The sequence below is a fragment of the Adiantum capillus-veneris genome, chromosome 12 (genome assembly GCF_014529385.1).
Source record: "Adiantum capillus-veneris isolate H3 chromosome 12, ASM1452938v2, whole genome shotgun sequence".
NCBI classification, from domain to species: domain Eukaryota; kingdom Viridiplantae; phylum Streptophyta; class Polypodiopsida; order Polypodiales; family Pteridaceae; genus Adiantum; species Adiantum capillus-veneris.
The window spans coordinates 6,314,925-6,329,121 of record NC_140942.1 but is presented as its reverse complement, the minus strand read 5'-3'; the positions used below and the strand labels follow the sequence as shown (position 1 = coordinate 6,329,121).

The window sequence follows — 14,197 nt, the reverse complement described above, 5'->3', positions numbered from 1 at the left end:
AATCCATGGCAAACCTGCGAACAAGATTAAGCACAAATTGATTAACTGACAATAGCCAAAGCTTGGTTAACTCATACACCAAGCACTGTCAAAATACAACATACATTTAGGCATAAGCTGTCCAAGAGAACTGTCAGCAAATATGGCGATCAATGTAAGGAGACAAGTGAGCAAAACCGTTCAAATGAACAATCCGCTCTTATCCAAGAGGACTATGCGATAACCGATGAATCAATATTCAACAATCTCTCTCCTGAAGAGATTACGGCATACATGTCAAATGACATAATCCGATGAGCAAACACTTTCACAATGTGATGCCAAAACACTATGGCAAAGCAACCGAGTGCCAAAATGAAATCAATTTGCGATTGTAAACCATGCGCATGAATACACAAAATTGCGAAAAAATCCGGCAAAGTTTCGGCAGTATTTCGGGCTATCTAACCATAATAACCATACATGCCATAAATATGCTCAAAACCATGAGCAAATCATGCGCAAAATCCATACTCAAGTATACATGAGCTGCTTCAAAGCTCGACTCTCTGAAACTGGAAAACAATCTTGCAATCCGATACAGAAAGTGCATCAACCTCACATTGCAAGAGCTAGGCATTATTGACAAGAACCTAGATGCAAACTAGCCAAAGTATGGCACAAATTGATGCTCAAAATAGCTGAAAATCAGCCCACATGCCATTGCAAATCAGAGAATATCATCACCGAAAAGTACACATCATGTGCATCCACATGGCAATACAAATGAGCATCAAAGCATGCATGGAACGTGTATCAAATGAGCATCCGAATCAGCTGAAAAATCAGCTCACAATCATGCTACGAATGTCTGCAAAACTCTTTGCAAATCCATGCACCACACTCTCGAAAATCGACTCAATCGCACGAGTAAATGTGCATAATCTGTGATGAATTTGCTTGCAAATCCTAAGAGTCCACAAGAGTGCATACATCCACCAAATGTTCTCAACTTATGCACATAAATTTGTTGAAATTTTCACCTACACTCTCTTCATGGAGAGCAAACCATAAATGCAGAAAGCAACCAAGCTCAAATCTGAGCTCTGTGGATGTAGCGAATCAGCTCCAAAAGCACTTTATATTACCACAATACGCATACATATTCCGCATATCAATGGAAGTATATGCATGTGTATGTGTACAGATACACATGCCAAAAAAATTCCTGCAATACAAAGGACCTGTATGCAGAAGAATTTGCAAAAGTAGACCACCTTGCTGTCCGCCGAAGAAGATAACTCCTAAACCGTGTCGAATTTGCAGGAATTTCCTTTTGCAAAGTTGTAGGCACACAAAAACGGTTAGGAATTGCAAGAAGCGACCTGAAATGCTTATTCGACACGATTTACATACATCCACCAAATGTTCTCAACTTATGCACGTAAATTTGTTGAAATTTTCACCTACACTCTCTTCATGGAGAGCAAACCATAAATGTAGAAAGCAAGAGAACAACCAAGCTCAATCTGAGTTCTTTGGATGTAGCGAATTAGCTCCAAAAGCACTTTAAATTACCACAATACGCATACATGTTCTGCATATCAATGGAAGTATATGCCTGTGTATGTGTACATATACACATGCCAAAAAAACTCCTGCAATGCAAAGGACCTGTATGCAGAAGAATCTGCAAAAGTAGACCACCTTGCTGTCCGCCGAAGAAGATAACTCCCAAACCGTGTCGAATTTGCAGGAATTTCCTTCTACAAAGTTGTAGGCACACAAAAACGGTTATGAATTGCGGGAAGCGACCTGAAATGCTGATTCTAACCACGAGAAATCTGATCTGCAAAATTTGTAGCCTATCCTATACGACATGCATGCAGTGTGAACAACGTATCTTAAAATCGTTCAAGTATTAAAATAGTCTCTCTTCGTAGTCTAGCCATCTCTGAGGTTCCTGAATGGGGGTGGTGAGCGCGGCTCCCATAACTAGATTGTCACAAATTGACGACTTGGCAGTTCTGCCCGGACACACGTGGCAACAGTACGGATTTTCGGATTTTGCACTGACATGTTGACGTGGCAAGCGGTACGGAACACCCGGATTTTCCGTTGACAGGCTGACATGGCAGGCTGTACGAAGAGGTCCGCTTTTTGCGCTGACAGCTGTTACTGTAGATTTTTGGAAACGGCTGCTTTTGAAACTTTTGCTTTTGAGTTTAACTGATTTAGGGGCTCTGCTTTTGGCATCCCTTGTAAGAATAAAAGAGCCTAAGGGCCTCACCCTTGGGGCATCTGGACATAGAGTCTGAGAGTTGAGGATCCGCGGGAGTTGTACTTTGATCAAGCATTAATATAAAAGAAATACCAAAAGGGGTGCCAGTCTTTGGGACCAATCTCTCTAGGCATGGAACTATGTCGGACCGTGTCAACCAAATTGAACTATGATTTTAAAGTTGTGAAGTATTTTAAGTGACTCTCTCTCTCTCTCTCGCGTCGCGACAAAATCTAGACTTGGGGTGCCCAAGTTTGTTACAGTGGTATCAGAGAACGACCGATTTCTTTTCTACCGGGAAATCCGATCCCTTATTTCGCAACACTTATGGATTCCGAAAAGAATTAGTCGAGTTCTTATGCATCCACTAAGGCGGGAGGAGACCACGTAGAAGATTTAAACGAATCAACAGAAGAAGAGTACGGGCCACCTCGGCCTACTTAGTATGAACTTCAAGAGATGCATCGTCGACAATAGGTTAACGAGTGCACAAAGCAGATGATTCAATTTGCGAAAGACTCTCAGTTTGCAAAATTTTTGTCTCAGCAGTCCATCGCTGAAGTGCACACTCAGTGGCAGGAAGCCACCGAGCCACCAATCAAACCGGCAATCAAGAAGCCTCCTACTTCGAGAATGTTTACTGAAGAAGAACTCCATGATGCGGTCTAGGCCCAAATCAATCAGCTTCTAGACACGAAGAAGCCATCAGAAAAGCAACTGAAGCAACGTAACAAGGGAACTAATTTCCCCGGTTACTTAGGTCAAAAATCCACTTTTGAAAACGCCAGAAAGCAGAAGAAGCGTGTATGCTTTGAAGGATTGCCTAGTTTGTCCTCATCTTCTGACAGCTCGGACACCTCATCTTCTTCTGACTCGAGTGATGAGGACAGGAAGGGCAAGAAACGACGGAAAGATCACATGTTTTATGCAAAAAGAAAGCATTTTTACGAAGCCAATCAATATGATTTCCTCAACGACAAGGGCAAAAAGCCCAAAGAATTCAAAGAGGTAGGACATGCAGTAAAGTTTGAGCACTTTTCAGGATTTCGAGATGCTCCCAAGGCTTTAGCCTTTGTCCAACAGTTTGACACAGCATTTTCTGGAGGCCCCTATACAGAGCACTCCAAGACCAGACGGGCGGCATCCGTTCTGAAAGGCAATGCACGGAGATGGTGGTCCACTCTGTTGTTAAGGAAACAAGCGCCGACAAAGTGGTTGAAATTTAAGAAGCTCTTTATTTCTTCATGGCTCACACAAGAATACGAACGAGACGTGATTATTGACTGGAATCATGTTTGGATGGTCAATCAAGACTAAATCTTTAGATTTTTACTGTAAAAGATTCTGGGAAATTTTTTTACGTGTTTCATTCTTTAAGAAGATTAGTTTTAAGGAGCAGATTGAACGATTTTGTTGTGGACTTCCCAAAGAAATTCGAGACTACTGTCTCGAAAGGAAGTTCGAGTCTATACAACAATTGATGGGACACGCGAAGTGGGGATTTGCTATACATTTGGATAACTTGACTTACCCATCAGATGAACCTTCAACAAGTTATAGCAAAAACAATAGATGAAGAGATAGACGACCTTTACTCACAAAAGACCAAAGAGATTAATATTTCAAAGCAGGAAATTGTTTTGAATGTGGAGAACAAGGACATATCGCTACACGGTGCCCCAAAAAGGCACAAGAATCAGGATGACTGGCAGATTGAAAGGACAACACGACGAGGCGATACTTGTTCCAAAACAGATTTTTGAACTAGCATTATTTTGCTTTTTGAATTTATGAAACAAGAGTTTTTTGGAAAATGATTTTAAATTTTGAATAAAACTAATGTTTTATGAAAAAATCTCTTAATTCTGGAAAAAGAGCAGGATTAAGAATGAGATGATGATGATTTTGGAGCAGTGACAATTCCCGAATGAACTTGATATCGAATCATGGATTAGGATTGATTCAATCGAATGAATGATTAAACCACTTTGTTTAGGATGAACTTGGTGATGGATTGGAACCCCGGGAAAGATTTCTCGCACAAAATAGTGCTTAAGACGAAAGATTTCTGGCACATGATAGTGCTTGAGGCGACAGATTCTCGCATACGACAGTGCTTGAGTCGAAAATCTGTATAGACATGATTGGAATATACTAAATACGTTGCTGGGAGTCATGGTTTGAGATTTGGAATGAATGTTTTTGTGATTGATTTTCATGTGATGTCTTGTGATGTCATGTGTAGTGATGTGATTGTCGTCTTTGTACATGTGCTAGATGTGTCGTGTCTAGTGCGTCGATGCTAACAGTCAGTGTCTACTAAGACAGTTTATGGCCTCGGTCTGTTTTGCAAGCGTAATGGAGGGCGATTTCAATTCTTTTAAGAGGGGGTATGTCACAAATTGATGACGTGGCAGTTCTACCCGGACACACCCGTGGCAGTAGTACGGATTTTCAGATTTTGCATTGACATGCTGACGTGGCAGGCGGTACGGACGCTGACGTGGCAGAAGTACGGAACACCTGGGTTTTCCATTGATAGGCAGATGTGGCAGGCTGTACGGACATGCATGCTTTTTGCGTTGACAACTGTACGGAAATTCCGTAAATTACGTTGATTGCTTTTAGTGCAGATTTTTGGAAACAATTGCTTTTGGAACTTTTGCTTTTGAGTTTACCTGATTTTGGGGCTCTGCTTTTGGCATCCCTTGTAAGAATAAAAGAGCCCTAAGGGCCTCACTCTTGGGGCATCTTGGACACAGAGTCGGAGAGTCGAGGACCCGCGGGAGTTGTACTTTGATCAAGCATTAATATAAAAGAAGTACCGAAAGGGGCACCAGTCTTTGGGCACGGAACTACGTCGGTACGTGTCGACCAAATTGAATTGTGATTTTAAAGTTGTGAAGTATTTTAAGTGAATCTCTCTCTCGTGTCACGATAGAATCTAGACTTGGGGTGCCCAAGTTTGTTACAAGAGCCATGCCACAATTGATTGTAGTTCATGAGTATGTGATACTGGCGGGTGAGGTCCTCACTTGTCTTGTCTGTGAACCTCTCGCTCAGTGATCTCAGCTAGTACACACAATATACGGAGTCCTTTGCATAGCTCTCTCCACTCGTCATCATACCATCTGTTCTGGGACTATGCATGTAGCGCTACCTGAGTTGGATATGGTATAGGAAGTTGCTGACGGCTGATTTGTGCTCAATGGAGGAGAGCTCAGTAGCGAGTGCCTCAAGTGGTGCTAAGGGGTCTAGCTAGTAAATGCCATTTAAGACGTGCTCCGTGTAGATATTTGACACATTATGAGAGAAGTATATGGTAGTGTGTGCGGTGTCTGTAGATTGTGTGCATGGTGGGGGTGTTCTCATCTCGGGTGTGTTGGTGGGTGTGTGTGTGTGTGTGTGTGTGTGCGCGCTAATAAAAAGAGGAAAAATGGTATAACCTTTCTATCACCCAAGTGTGGTAGATTGGTTATGCCATTTTCCTCTTGAATAACAGGTCTTGAGTTCAACTCCTCGTCGGCTAGATCTCCAAAGGTCTCTTGGGATAGTTTCCTACGACGTTAAAACTCTCTTCTTCTTCTTCTTCATCCCAATCTCAATAGGTGTTGTCCATAAGTTGTGAGTGCCGTTGTATCTGTTTAGGTCATTGGGACTCCAGTCTCATCAAGGGAGTGTAGCATTGCGGTCTCCTCTAACTCGTATGCTCTATGTCAGCCACCTATTCAAGTTTCCCATGAGAAAGACCTCTTCAACGCTTTGTAATCACCTCCGCAAAGCAAGTGTATGGGAGTGCCTATTTGACAGCCTTGTTGTCTGTGATGCCTCACCCATTGTAGTAGCTAGATCCCTTGCCCTCGGTGCAAGCTTGTAGGACATGTGGCATGCATGAGAGTGTAAGCTATATATGCATCCGGGTGGGGTCATCATCCAAGATAATGGGATCCCCGAAGAGTAGTGCGTAGGAACACCCTCTTCGTCACAAAGGAGGATCTATCTACCTCATTTTGGAATTGTAGGATAAGGGCTTGTTTCTCGCTGGTGTCATTCATGGCTCTCCATGTTTTGCCAAAAAAGAGAGGGTCCTCTTTCTTGTACCCTAATTTCATGCATAATGCTTTCCCACCTCCTTTGGGGTTGGACTTTGCTTTTCTTGGGAACACGAGTGATGCGCACTTTGAGGTGTGAAAAATCTGTAGCTCCTCTTTCTGTGAGTGCGCTCGTGCTTCCTCGCAAAGGTTCTTTTCAACCACCGCCACCCAACCCTCTTGCTTGGCTGCGATATGTTGGGGTAAAGCCCCATGTGTCCGGCTAGGCAAGGCGCCCGCCCACTACACTTATTCTGTTATATACATAATAGAATAAGGGGGCTCACATATTCATAGTGAGTTGTTGCCCCTGCAAACATAGGTCTCTTCTTCTTCTCTCTCACACTCACACACGCTCTCGCTGGCGCACTTTAACTGGTATCAAAGCTTGAGGATTAGAGAGCACCATTGGAGCTTGGCAAAGAAGCAGGTGGGGAAGCAGCAAAAGCTTATGCACGTTTTTGCAGATCTGTTTTGACCTGTCGAAAGGTTTTTGTCCAGGCCGATTCCTGCCAATCCTGATTGATTTTTCGTGCTCTTCAACTTTGCTGAAGAAAATTTTCTCAAAATTATCGAAAACCATTGATTCCAGAGCCTTTGGACCCACGTGTCCCGCGACATCCACTCTCTTTATAGCCGCGATATGGAGAGGACCATTCGCTGAATGTAGCATAGCCGCTTCCACAAAGGCATGCAAAGTGAGCACGTTCTATTACCCCCAGGCATCATCGCAACATTCATTGCTTTGCTCTTTAATAGAGCACTAGTAGAGGGATTGCCATCAAACTTGAATAGGCACACCATTGTTCCTATATAGCCACAAGTTTGGGGACACTCTTGATGCGGCCAACTACCAGACCATCATGATTGGCCACACATTGGCCAAACTTACGAAGCAGTGTTGAAGGTAGAGTTGATTACAGTCTTGCTTTGTGGATTTTCAAGAAGCCTTTGACACAGCTTGATGGGGCCAAAAGGCATAGGTATGGATTTGTGAGGTACTCAAGTTCAACTTATGCTCTATGCTAATGATATTGTCTTGGTCTCTGAGTCATAGGAGGGACTACAGATCCATTTGCAGGCCTTGGATGAGTTCTGCGCATAAAGAGGACTCTCAGTTAATCTTGGGAAGACCAACGTTCTTATTCCTCCTACATCTAGACAAATGAAGAGCAGAACCCTAGTGGAGGACAAGTTGGGGTGGGAGACTCATATGTGTACCTTGTGATTACTTTCACAGCAAACCACAAGCTGCTACTCTTGAGAGTGTACCTGATAGCAGCCACACCCCAGCATCGCTAATGCAACATACCCTCTAGTGAGTTTGTCTTTGGCTGTGCTCCTGCACCAAGAGATGGCTTTTTGACACCTTACTTACCCCTGCCATGATGTTTGGAGCACGTTATCAGAGCGTACCACAGCCCCCATAATTGTGGAGGCTCTCTTTTAGACACTTTCTTTCATTTGGAGATTGAGAGAGAGCTACCGCAAGACAAACTCTCATATACAGCTGCCGAGGCATCTAGGCAGTTTGCAAAGGGAGGTGAGAGTAGATCATGCCATGCATGGATGACACAGTGGTTTAGCATGCTGGGAGGCAGCACATGTGATCGTATTACTCACTATTACCTTGGTGTTGACCATATTTATAGCCCACTCTCTCTTGACAACACACCCCACCACACATATAACCTTCATGCACTCCACACACGCCACCTATATCTTCACTTCACATCTATGATCGCATTTACGAGCTAGACCCCTCAGCACCACTTGAAACACTCACTACCCAGCTCTTCCATTTTGCACACATCATCCTCAGCAGATTCCCATACTCACTCAGGCAGTACTACACGCTCTAGGAATATGCCTCAAAACAGATTACATGATCATGAGTGCAGAGAGCTATACAAAAAATTTTGTATACTGCTTGCACTAGCTGAGATGACTAAGCAAGACGCCCACAGACAAATAAGGACCCTCACCCGTCGTAAAAAGTTGGAGAAGGCCAAAGATCTATAGTTGTACAACCTCTCATGAGCCACGGTTCAGCCGCAGCATGACGTCGACTATGGAAGCCTGCTCACCCATCATGGAGGGTCGACCCACATAGATAAAATGACTATCCACAGAGACCCATCAAGTACTTGGACAGCCATCCATTCCAATGTCTCAAGACTCATTCCTGGCCACATCCATTTGTTTTACAGCTCTGATGGTTTTAGAGGGCTGCTTGCCCCATCCTGCATGGTCGTTCCTCAAATCACACATGCATGCAAGGTGAACAGCTCATATACATCGCAGGCGCCCTCGCCCCATTCATCACGTTGCTCTTTAACATAGCACAAGTAGAAAGATTACTAGTAGGGTGGACTGGGCACACCATTGTGCCTATCCACAAGTCCGGGGACATTTTTGACTCGAGGAGCTATCGAACCATCGTGATTGGCCATATTAGGGGGCAATCTATGGAATTTGGTGATGAAATGAGCCCCCCTCCTGGTCTTTGGTCTTTGTCCCGCCACCATTCTCAAGACAATCCCATTCCATGGTTGCATCCATTCATGTACTTGACCCCTCGTTTCCATACCATAAGTATGGTATGTAATGTAAATTTGTAGATCCATACTTTTCTCTTTCAGCTTCTTTCCTATAGTTAAATGTCATCAAGTGAGACCATTAGTGACCATTGGCAAAACGAGGAACACAAGTCCAATGTCTTAAACGTTGAATAATAGCGTGGATGTTTTATTTGGCATATTCTAGCTTGCTTCGATTTCTTTACCATTGTACTTTCACTTGAAGGATTTCTTTTATGGATATATTTTTATCATTGATCAACAATGAAGTAAAATTTCCTGTATGAAGCCTCACCTGATCTATTTTAGATGTAGTTTGTATGATTTTTTATTGCTCATAAACAATGAAAACAAAAGTCATTGTTTATTTTTTTTGTACATTGCGTACCTTACACACCTTATCCAAGGGTGACAAGCAATACCCATATCGTACATGTACCTAATGTATCTAACCACCTTGTGCCACACAGCTAGACACCTAGAGTAGATAAGTATCCTAACGTAATTTTTATTTATATGATTATCTTTGACTTTTAGAGAAAAAGGATCTGGTCTTTGAATCATAGTTACCCGGAACGCGGAACGAGAACGGCGACGGGATCCCCGCGGAACAGGGGAACGGCTAGGGGTCCGGAACGGGAACGGGAGATATAAAAAACACCCAAATAGTGCATTTTTTAGCTCCTTGTGTTTAAATACAAGGAGTATTAGAGTGCTTTGACTCTAATACTCACAAAAAACTCGTTTTGAAGACCATTCAACCTTGCTATGACTAGATGATGAGAGAGAGAGAGAGAGAGAGAGAGAGAGAGAGAGAGAGAGGGAGAGACTCGAGAGAGTGAGAGTGAGAGGGAGAGATTTGAGAGAGTGGGAGGGAGAGGAAGAGAGCTTGAAGGCTTGAAGCCTTGAGCCTTGAGAGAGTGAGTCTTGAGAGGGAGAGATCTTGAGAGGGAGAGAGCTTGAGCCTTGAGGATTAGCTTGTGGAGAGAAAGGGGGAGGGGGGTGCATTTTATGAGTCATTGAGGCCTTGCACACTTCAAAAAGAAGCCCAAACATTTACTTCAATTTTTTCAATTTTTGCCAAATTTGTTTGTAGCCGTTGGCCGTTCCAGGGGCGTTCCGGAACGTTCCGGGGGCGTTCTGGAACGTTTCGGAACGGCCGTTCCGGTTTGAACTGGCCACCCGGAACGTCTGACGTTCCGGGACGTTTCGAAACGTTCGGGAAGGGAACTGCCCCCCGGAACACCGGAACGAGGGCCAGGGGGCATTCCCCGGTAACTCTGCTTTGAATGCTTTGAGGTGTGGATTGACTTTTGAGTATTGAAGAGTTTTTCATACCTCTGACTATTCCCTAATCCTTTGATGTATTCTTTAAAATTTGAGTTCTTTTTGTGTCATAGCATGCAACAAAGTTATGAAGTTTCTCCCTTTGATCTTCTTGTTACAAACAGAAGTCTTAACTTCATGGAGCTTTTTACTATCGCCTTTCAATTCAATAAAGAGTTACTGAAGACCCTACTACAGGTACAATACTCCCATGCTGAGAGCTCTTCTTTTTTGTACTTCTAGCTTATGATGAGCATAAACTCAAAAATTTTAATGCTCTTTTGACAAGGTCATGGAAGATTCTGAATGCAAGCTGAAAATTATCTTTGCAAACTTTTTGAAGGATATTCCAAAGGTAAAATGGTGTCTTCGTGAATGCTTATTGAAGGAAAGATGCTTGATTGATTGAAATACTCAGTAGGAACATGCCAAGGCAGGAGCCCTGTGGAAGGGAATTTCATCTAGGAATCCTGGGAGAGCTTGAGGTACTAATGGAGGATGAAGAGGGAAATGAAGTGGTGAATTTATGGGAAAAGAGCCCGTTCTACAGTTTCTCGGTAAGATGCTATATGAAAATCTTTAACAGAATCCACCACGTAACCAGCATACTATCAATCAATCCCTTCCATGTTCACGAAATGGACTTACGACGTGAGGGAAAGAGAGACAACCACCTTGTTAGAAGGCATCTAACTGCGTAGAGTGTCCAAAAGGTACTTCAAAAATGGGTGCAAATGGGGAACCTTAGAACCATAGTTGCCAGGCTACAGAGGAAAACAAACAGGTGGGAAACTTGGAGAAACAGACTCTCGAGCCCGGGGGAAACGAGGAAATGCAAAACAGGAATATCACAGCAGTTAATTATCAATTATCACATCAAGAGCCAAAGGCTAAAGCATACTACTTAGTACTCCAGCTCCTGGGACCTGCACTGTACATGCTTCAACTTCCATTTCAACAAAAAAGATATACTACCGAAGTCAGAAGCGTAGTCGCACATGCCATGAATCATAAATGTGCCTACATTCATGCATCTTGCATGAATCATGAAAGAAAAATACCAAAAAGATATCATAAATTATTGAAAGGTATGGACTCAAAATGACTTACTAACTAGCTGAATCCATGAGCCTAGGTCCTATAGGCTACATGCCACACATCATCTAGAAAGCACTCCCATCACCCTCCTCTGCCTTTGCATCAATAGCAGATCCATTGGCAGAAATAGTATCTGACTGAAGGGAAAAAAACCACAGGCCTCGAAACACCCTTTCCGTTTCCTCGTAACGTCTTGAAACGCTTCCCCGTTTTTGATAGGCCAGAAACCCTGTCTGAAACAGCGTTTTGTGTAACTATGCTTAGAACAAATGAGAAAGCACTAGAAAGAAATTGCATTGGAAATTTGGGTATCTTACAGCAATCCTTAAGGTAGGAAATGTCAAAATCAAAATGCCACAAGGATAACAGATCAATCTGTAAATTGAGAGCAGAGCACGCCATTAACAAGTATTTCTCAAGGATGGCGAGTGATCATTTGTCATGTGCACATCTAACCCTATGTGCATGTGGACAAGCTGTAACTCCTATTTCTAGGGTTTAGGACAACCTAGGAAGTGTTTTGGCAACTTTGTGAGCCTGTACGCAGGGTGTGCATGTCCAGGCACTTAGCTGCATACCCTCTGATTGCACAATCCATTAGCATTTAGCATCAGTGCCTAGCACCAAGCATAAGCATTTTCACCGCATGTGATTCCGTTTCCTACTGTGCGTGAACCACCTCTTATAGAAAGTTTTATTAATAAGTGAATCTTCAAATTCCCAAATCATTGGGTTTATTGGCAGCTTGCTCGACCCAGCATTAGGCAAGTAATGCCAAGTATATATGCAACCCTTGGGGCACCAGTCTCAAGCAAAGGAGCAGTGAAGAAGAGCCTCTCAAGTACCAGCAGTAACAAGCACCTGGTGTGCCAACCACATCAGCATTTTCTCAGCCTTGCATCAACCTTTTTCAGCCAGCAACATCAGCATTTTGGCATCAGCATTCAGCCCTACCCTCGCCATCGATCTCAGCACCATCGTCAGTAGATCCCCAACGTTTTTGCCTTCAGCTTGATGGAGCTTTTGCATTCAGCCATAGCCTTGCCGCACAAGCACCTCTACCAAGCATCATCGTCGCCACCGTCATCACAGCAAGTGCAGATTTCAGCCTAAGTCCAGCGGTTCAGTTTTCAGCCCTCAAGTATCACTAGCGTTTTCAGATTTCAGCCCATTAGCCTCGTCGTCGCCATCATCGTCGTCATCAAGCATTTGAGCATTTAGAACCATTGTAAACCATTGTACCAGACTTTGTGCAATCTAAAGCAAATACCTCTCTAGCAATAGAGCAATAGAGAGGGGAGCCCTTGGAGGGGGGGTTGGGACCCCATCTGGTGGCGATCTCTCTCTCTCTCTCTCTCTCTCTCTCCAGATCCTCTTGAGCCATGCCCATCTACGAGGACCTTCTTTACCATTGAGATGGTAAAGACGGCCATTGGCAGGATGAGAACCAGGAGGGCATATGATCATGATGGTCTAGTAGCAGAGTACTTTATACATGCTAGAGATATGCTGGCAAAGGTTCTTGCAGTTCTCTTCAATCATGTCTTGTGTGAGGGTCTACCTGAGACTTGGAGACTGTCCACTATTGTGCCTATGTTCAAGACAGGCGATCCTACGGAGCCTGGAAACTACCGTACTATTATGATTGGACACACATTGGCACGGTTGTATGCATCTATCCTTGAGCAAGAATTGAGCAGATGGGCAGAGAGTGAGGACATACGCGCAGTGGGACATGCTGGTTTTAGGAGAGGCTTCTCTACTCTTGACCATATTCTGACACTCAGAGCCATCATTGAGGAGGGTAGGGCACATGGGAGACGGATTTATTGTAGCTTTGTGGATTTTCGCAATGCATTTGACATGGTGCCCAGAGCCAGATTGATGCGCAGACTACAGGAGATGAGAGTGCTCATTGAGTTGATTTGGGGAATCATGGCTCTATAGATCAGTGGTGGGAAATGTAGGCACTCTAGAGGGGATTCAATCTTTCTTTGTTTTTAATTTTATACAGAAAATAGTTAGGAAATGGACAGGGAGCTTGGTGAGTTCAGAAGGCAAGCCTCCTTCATGAAGGAGTCCAGTAAGTTCATGAAAAGAGAGGACAGGGCCCTTCTAGTGCCCACTCCACCTTCCAAGTCTAAATTTAGTGTGGATATTGTTTTATTGTCTGGAAATTGTGTGGCCTGTGGTCAAGAACTGTCGGGAAAATATGCGGCCGGTGTCTTTCAGCTGCCGTGTGCCCACAGATACCATCCGTTCTGCTTTTCAGTGGTCAGGGCGACTGATCCCAAGTGTGTTGTACCAGAGTGTGAATGGGAGATACCCCATATAGCAAGATGCTGGGCACTTGGGAATTCTTATGAGGAGTTTGAAGGTAGGTTGGTCATTTTATACAACATAACTTATACTAATTGAGTTTCCACTAGCAATTTTGCCCATCTTGTTTTTTGTCCTTATGTGACCGTCTTTGGTATTTTACCTTCTTCTATAATTTGATGGACACTAGGCTTCGGTATCCAGATCTGATTATTTCCTTTGTAGAAGCCTTGATTTTGGAGTTGATGAAGAGGTATCCATCTAGAGATTGTAGCAGCCTTGGTTACAATTGGCTTCTGTTGGTTGTTGGTTGTCTTTGCTTGCTTTTGGGCGTAAGCTTGTGCTGCATGATTTCTCTTAGTTGTTCCAGATTGAGCTACAACTTTTGGTAACCGCATTTGAGTGTTGCTTTCGTAAAATCTTGTGCTTCGAATAGCTTGACTGGAATCATCCATTGCTGCATCTGTTTGTGTTGGGTAGCTTCATTGAAGTCTAACTTCGGCACCCATACTTGTCGCATTGCT

General features: G+C 43.6%; 1 protein-coding gene across 5 annotated transcripts in view; it reads left to right on the top strand.

Moving 5' to 3' along the window:
* SNI1 (negative regulator of systemic acquired resistance (SNI1)) overlaps positions 1–14,197 on the top strand; it is a 109,498-nt gene that overhangs the window by 83,161 nt on the left and 12,140 nt on the right. For 3 of the 5 annotated variants that reach the window (XM_086524820.1, XM_086524817.1, XM_086524819.1), the window contains 3 exons: positions 10,382–10,454; positions 10,546–10,611; positions 10,694–10,813. In XM_086524820.1, coding sequence (XP_086380946.1) covers positions 10,382–10,454; positions 10,546–10,611; positions 10,694–10,813 — 259 coding nt within the window. The remainder of the gene's footprint in view (positions 1–10,381; positions 10,455–10,545; positions 10,612–10,693; positions 10,814–14,197) is intronic. The other 2 variants (XM_086524821.1, XM_086524818.1) reach the window with 1 other exon arrangement.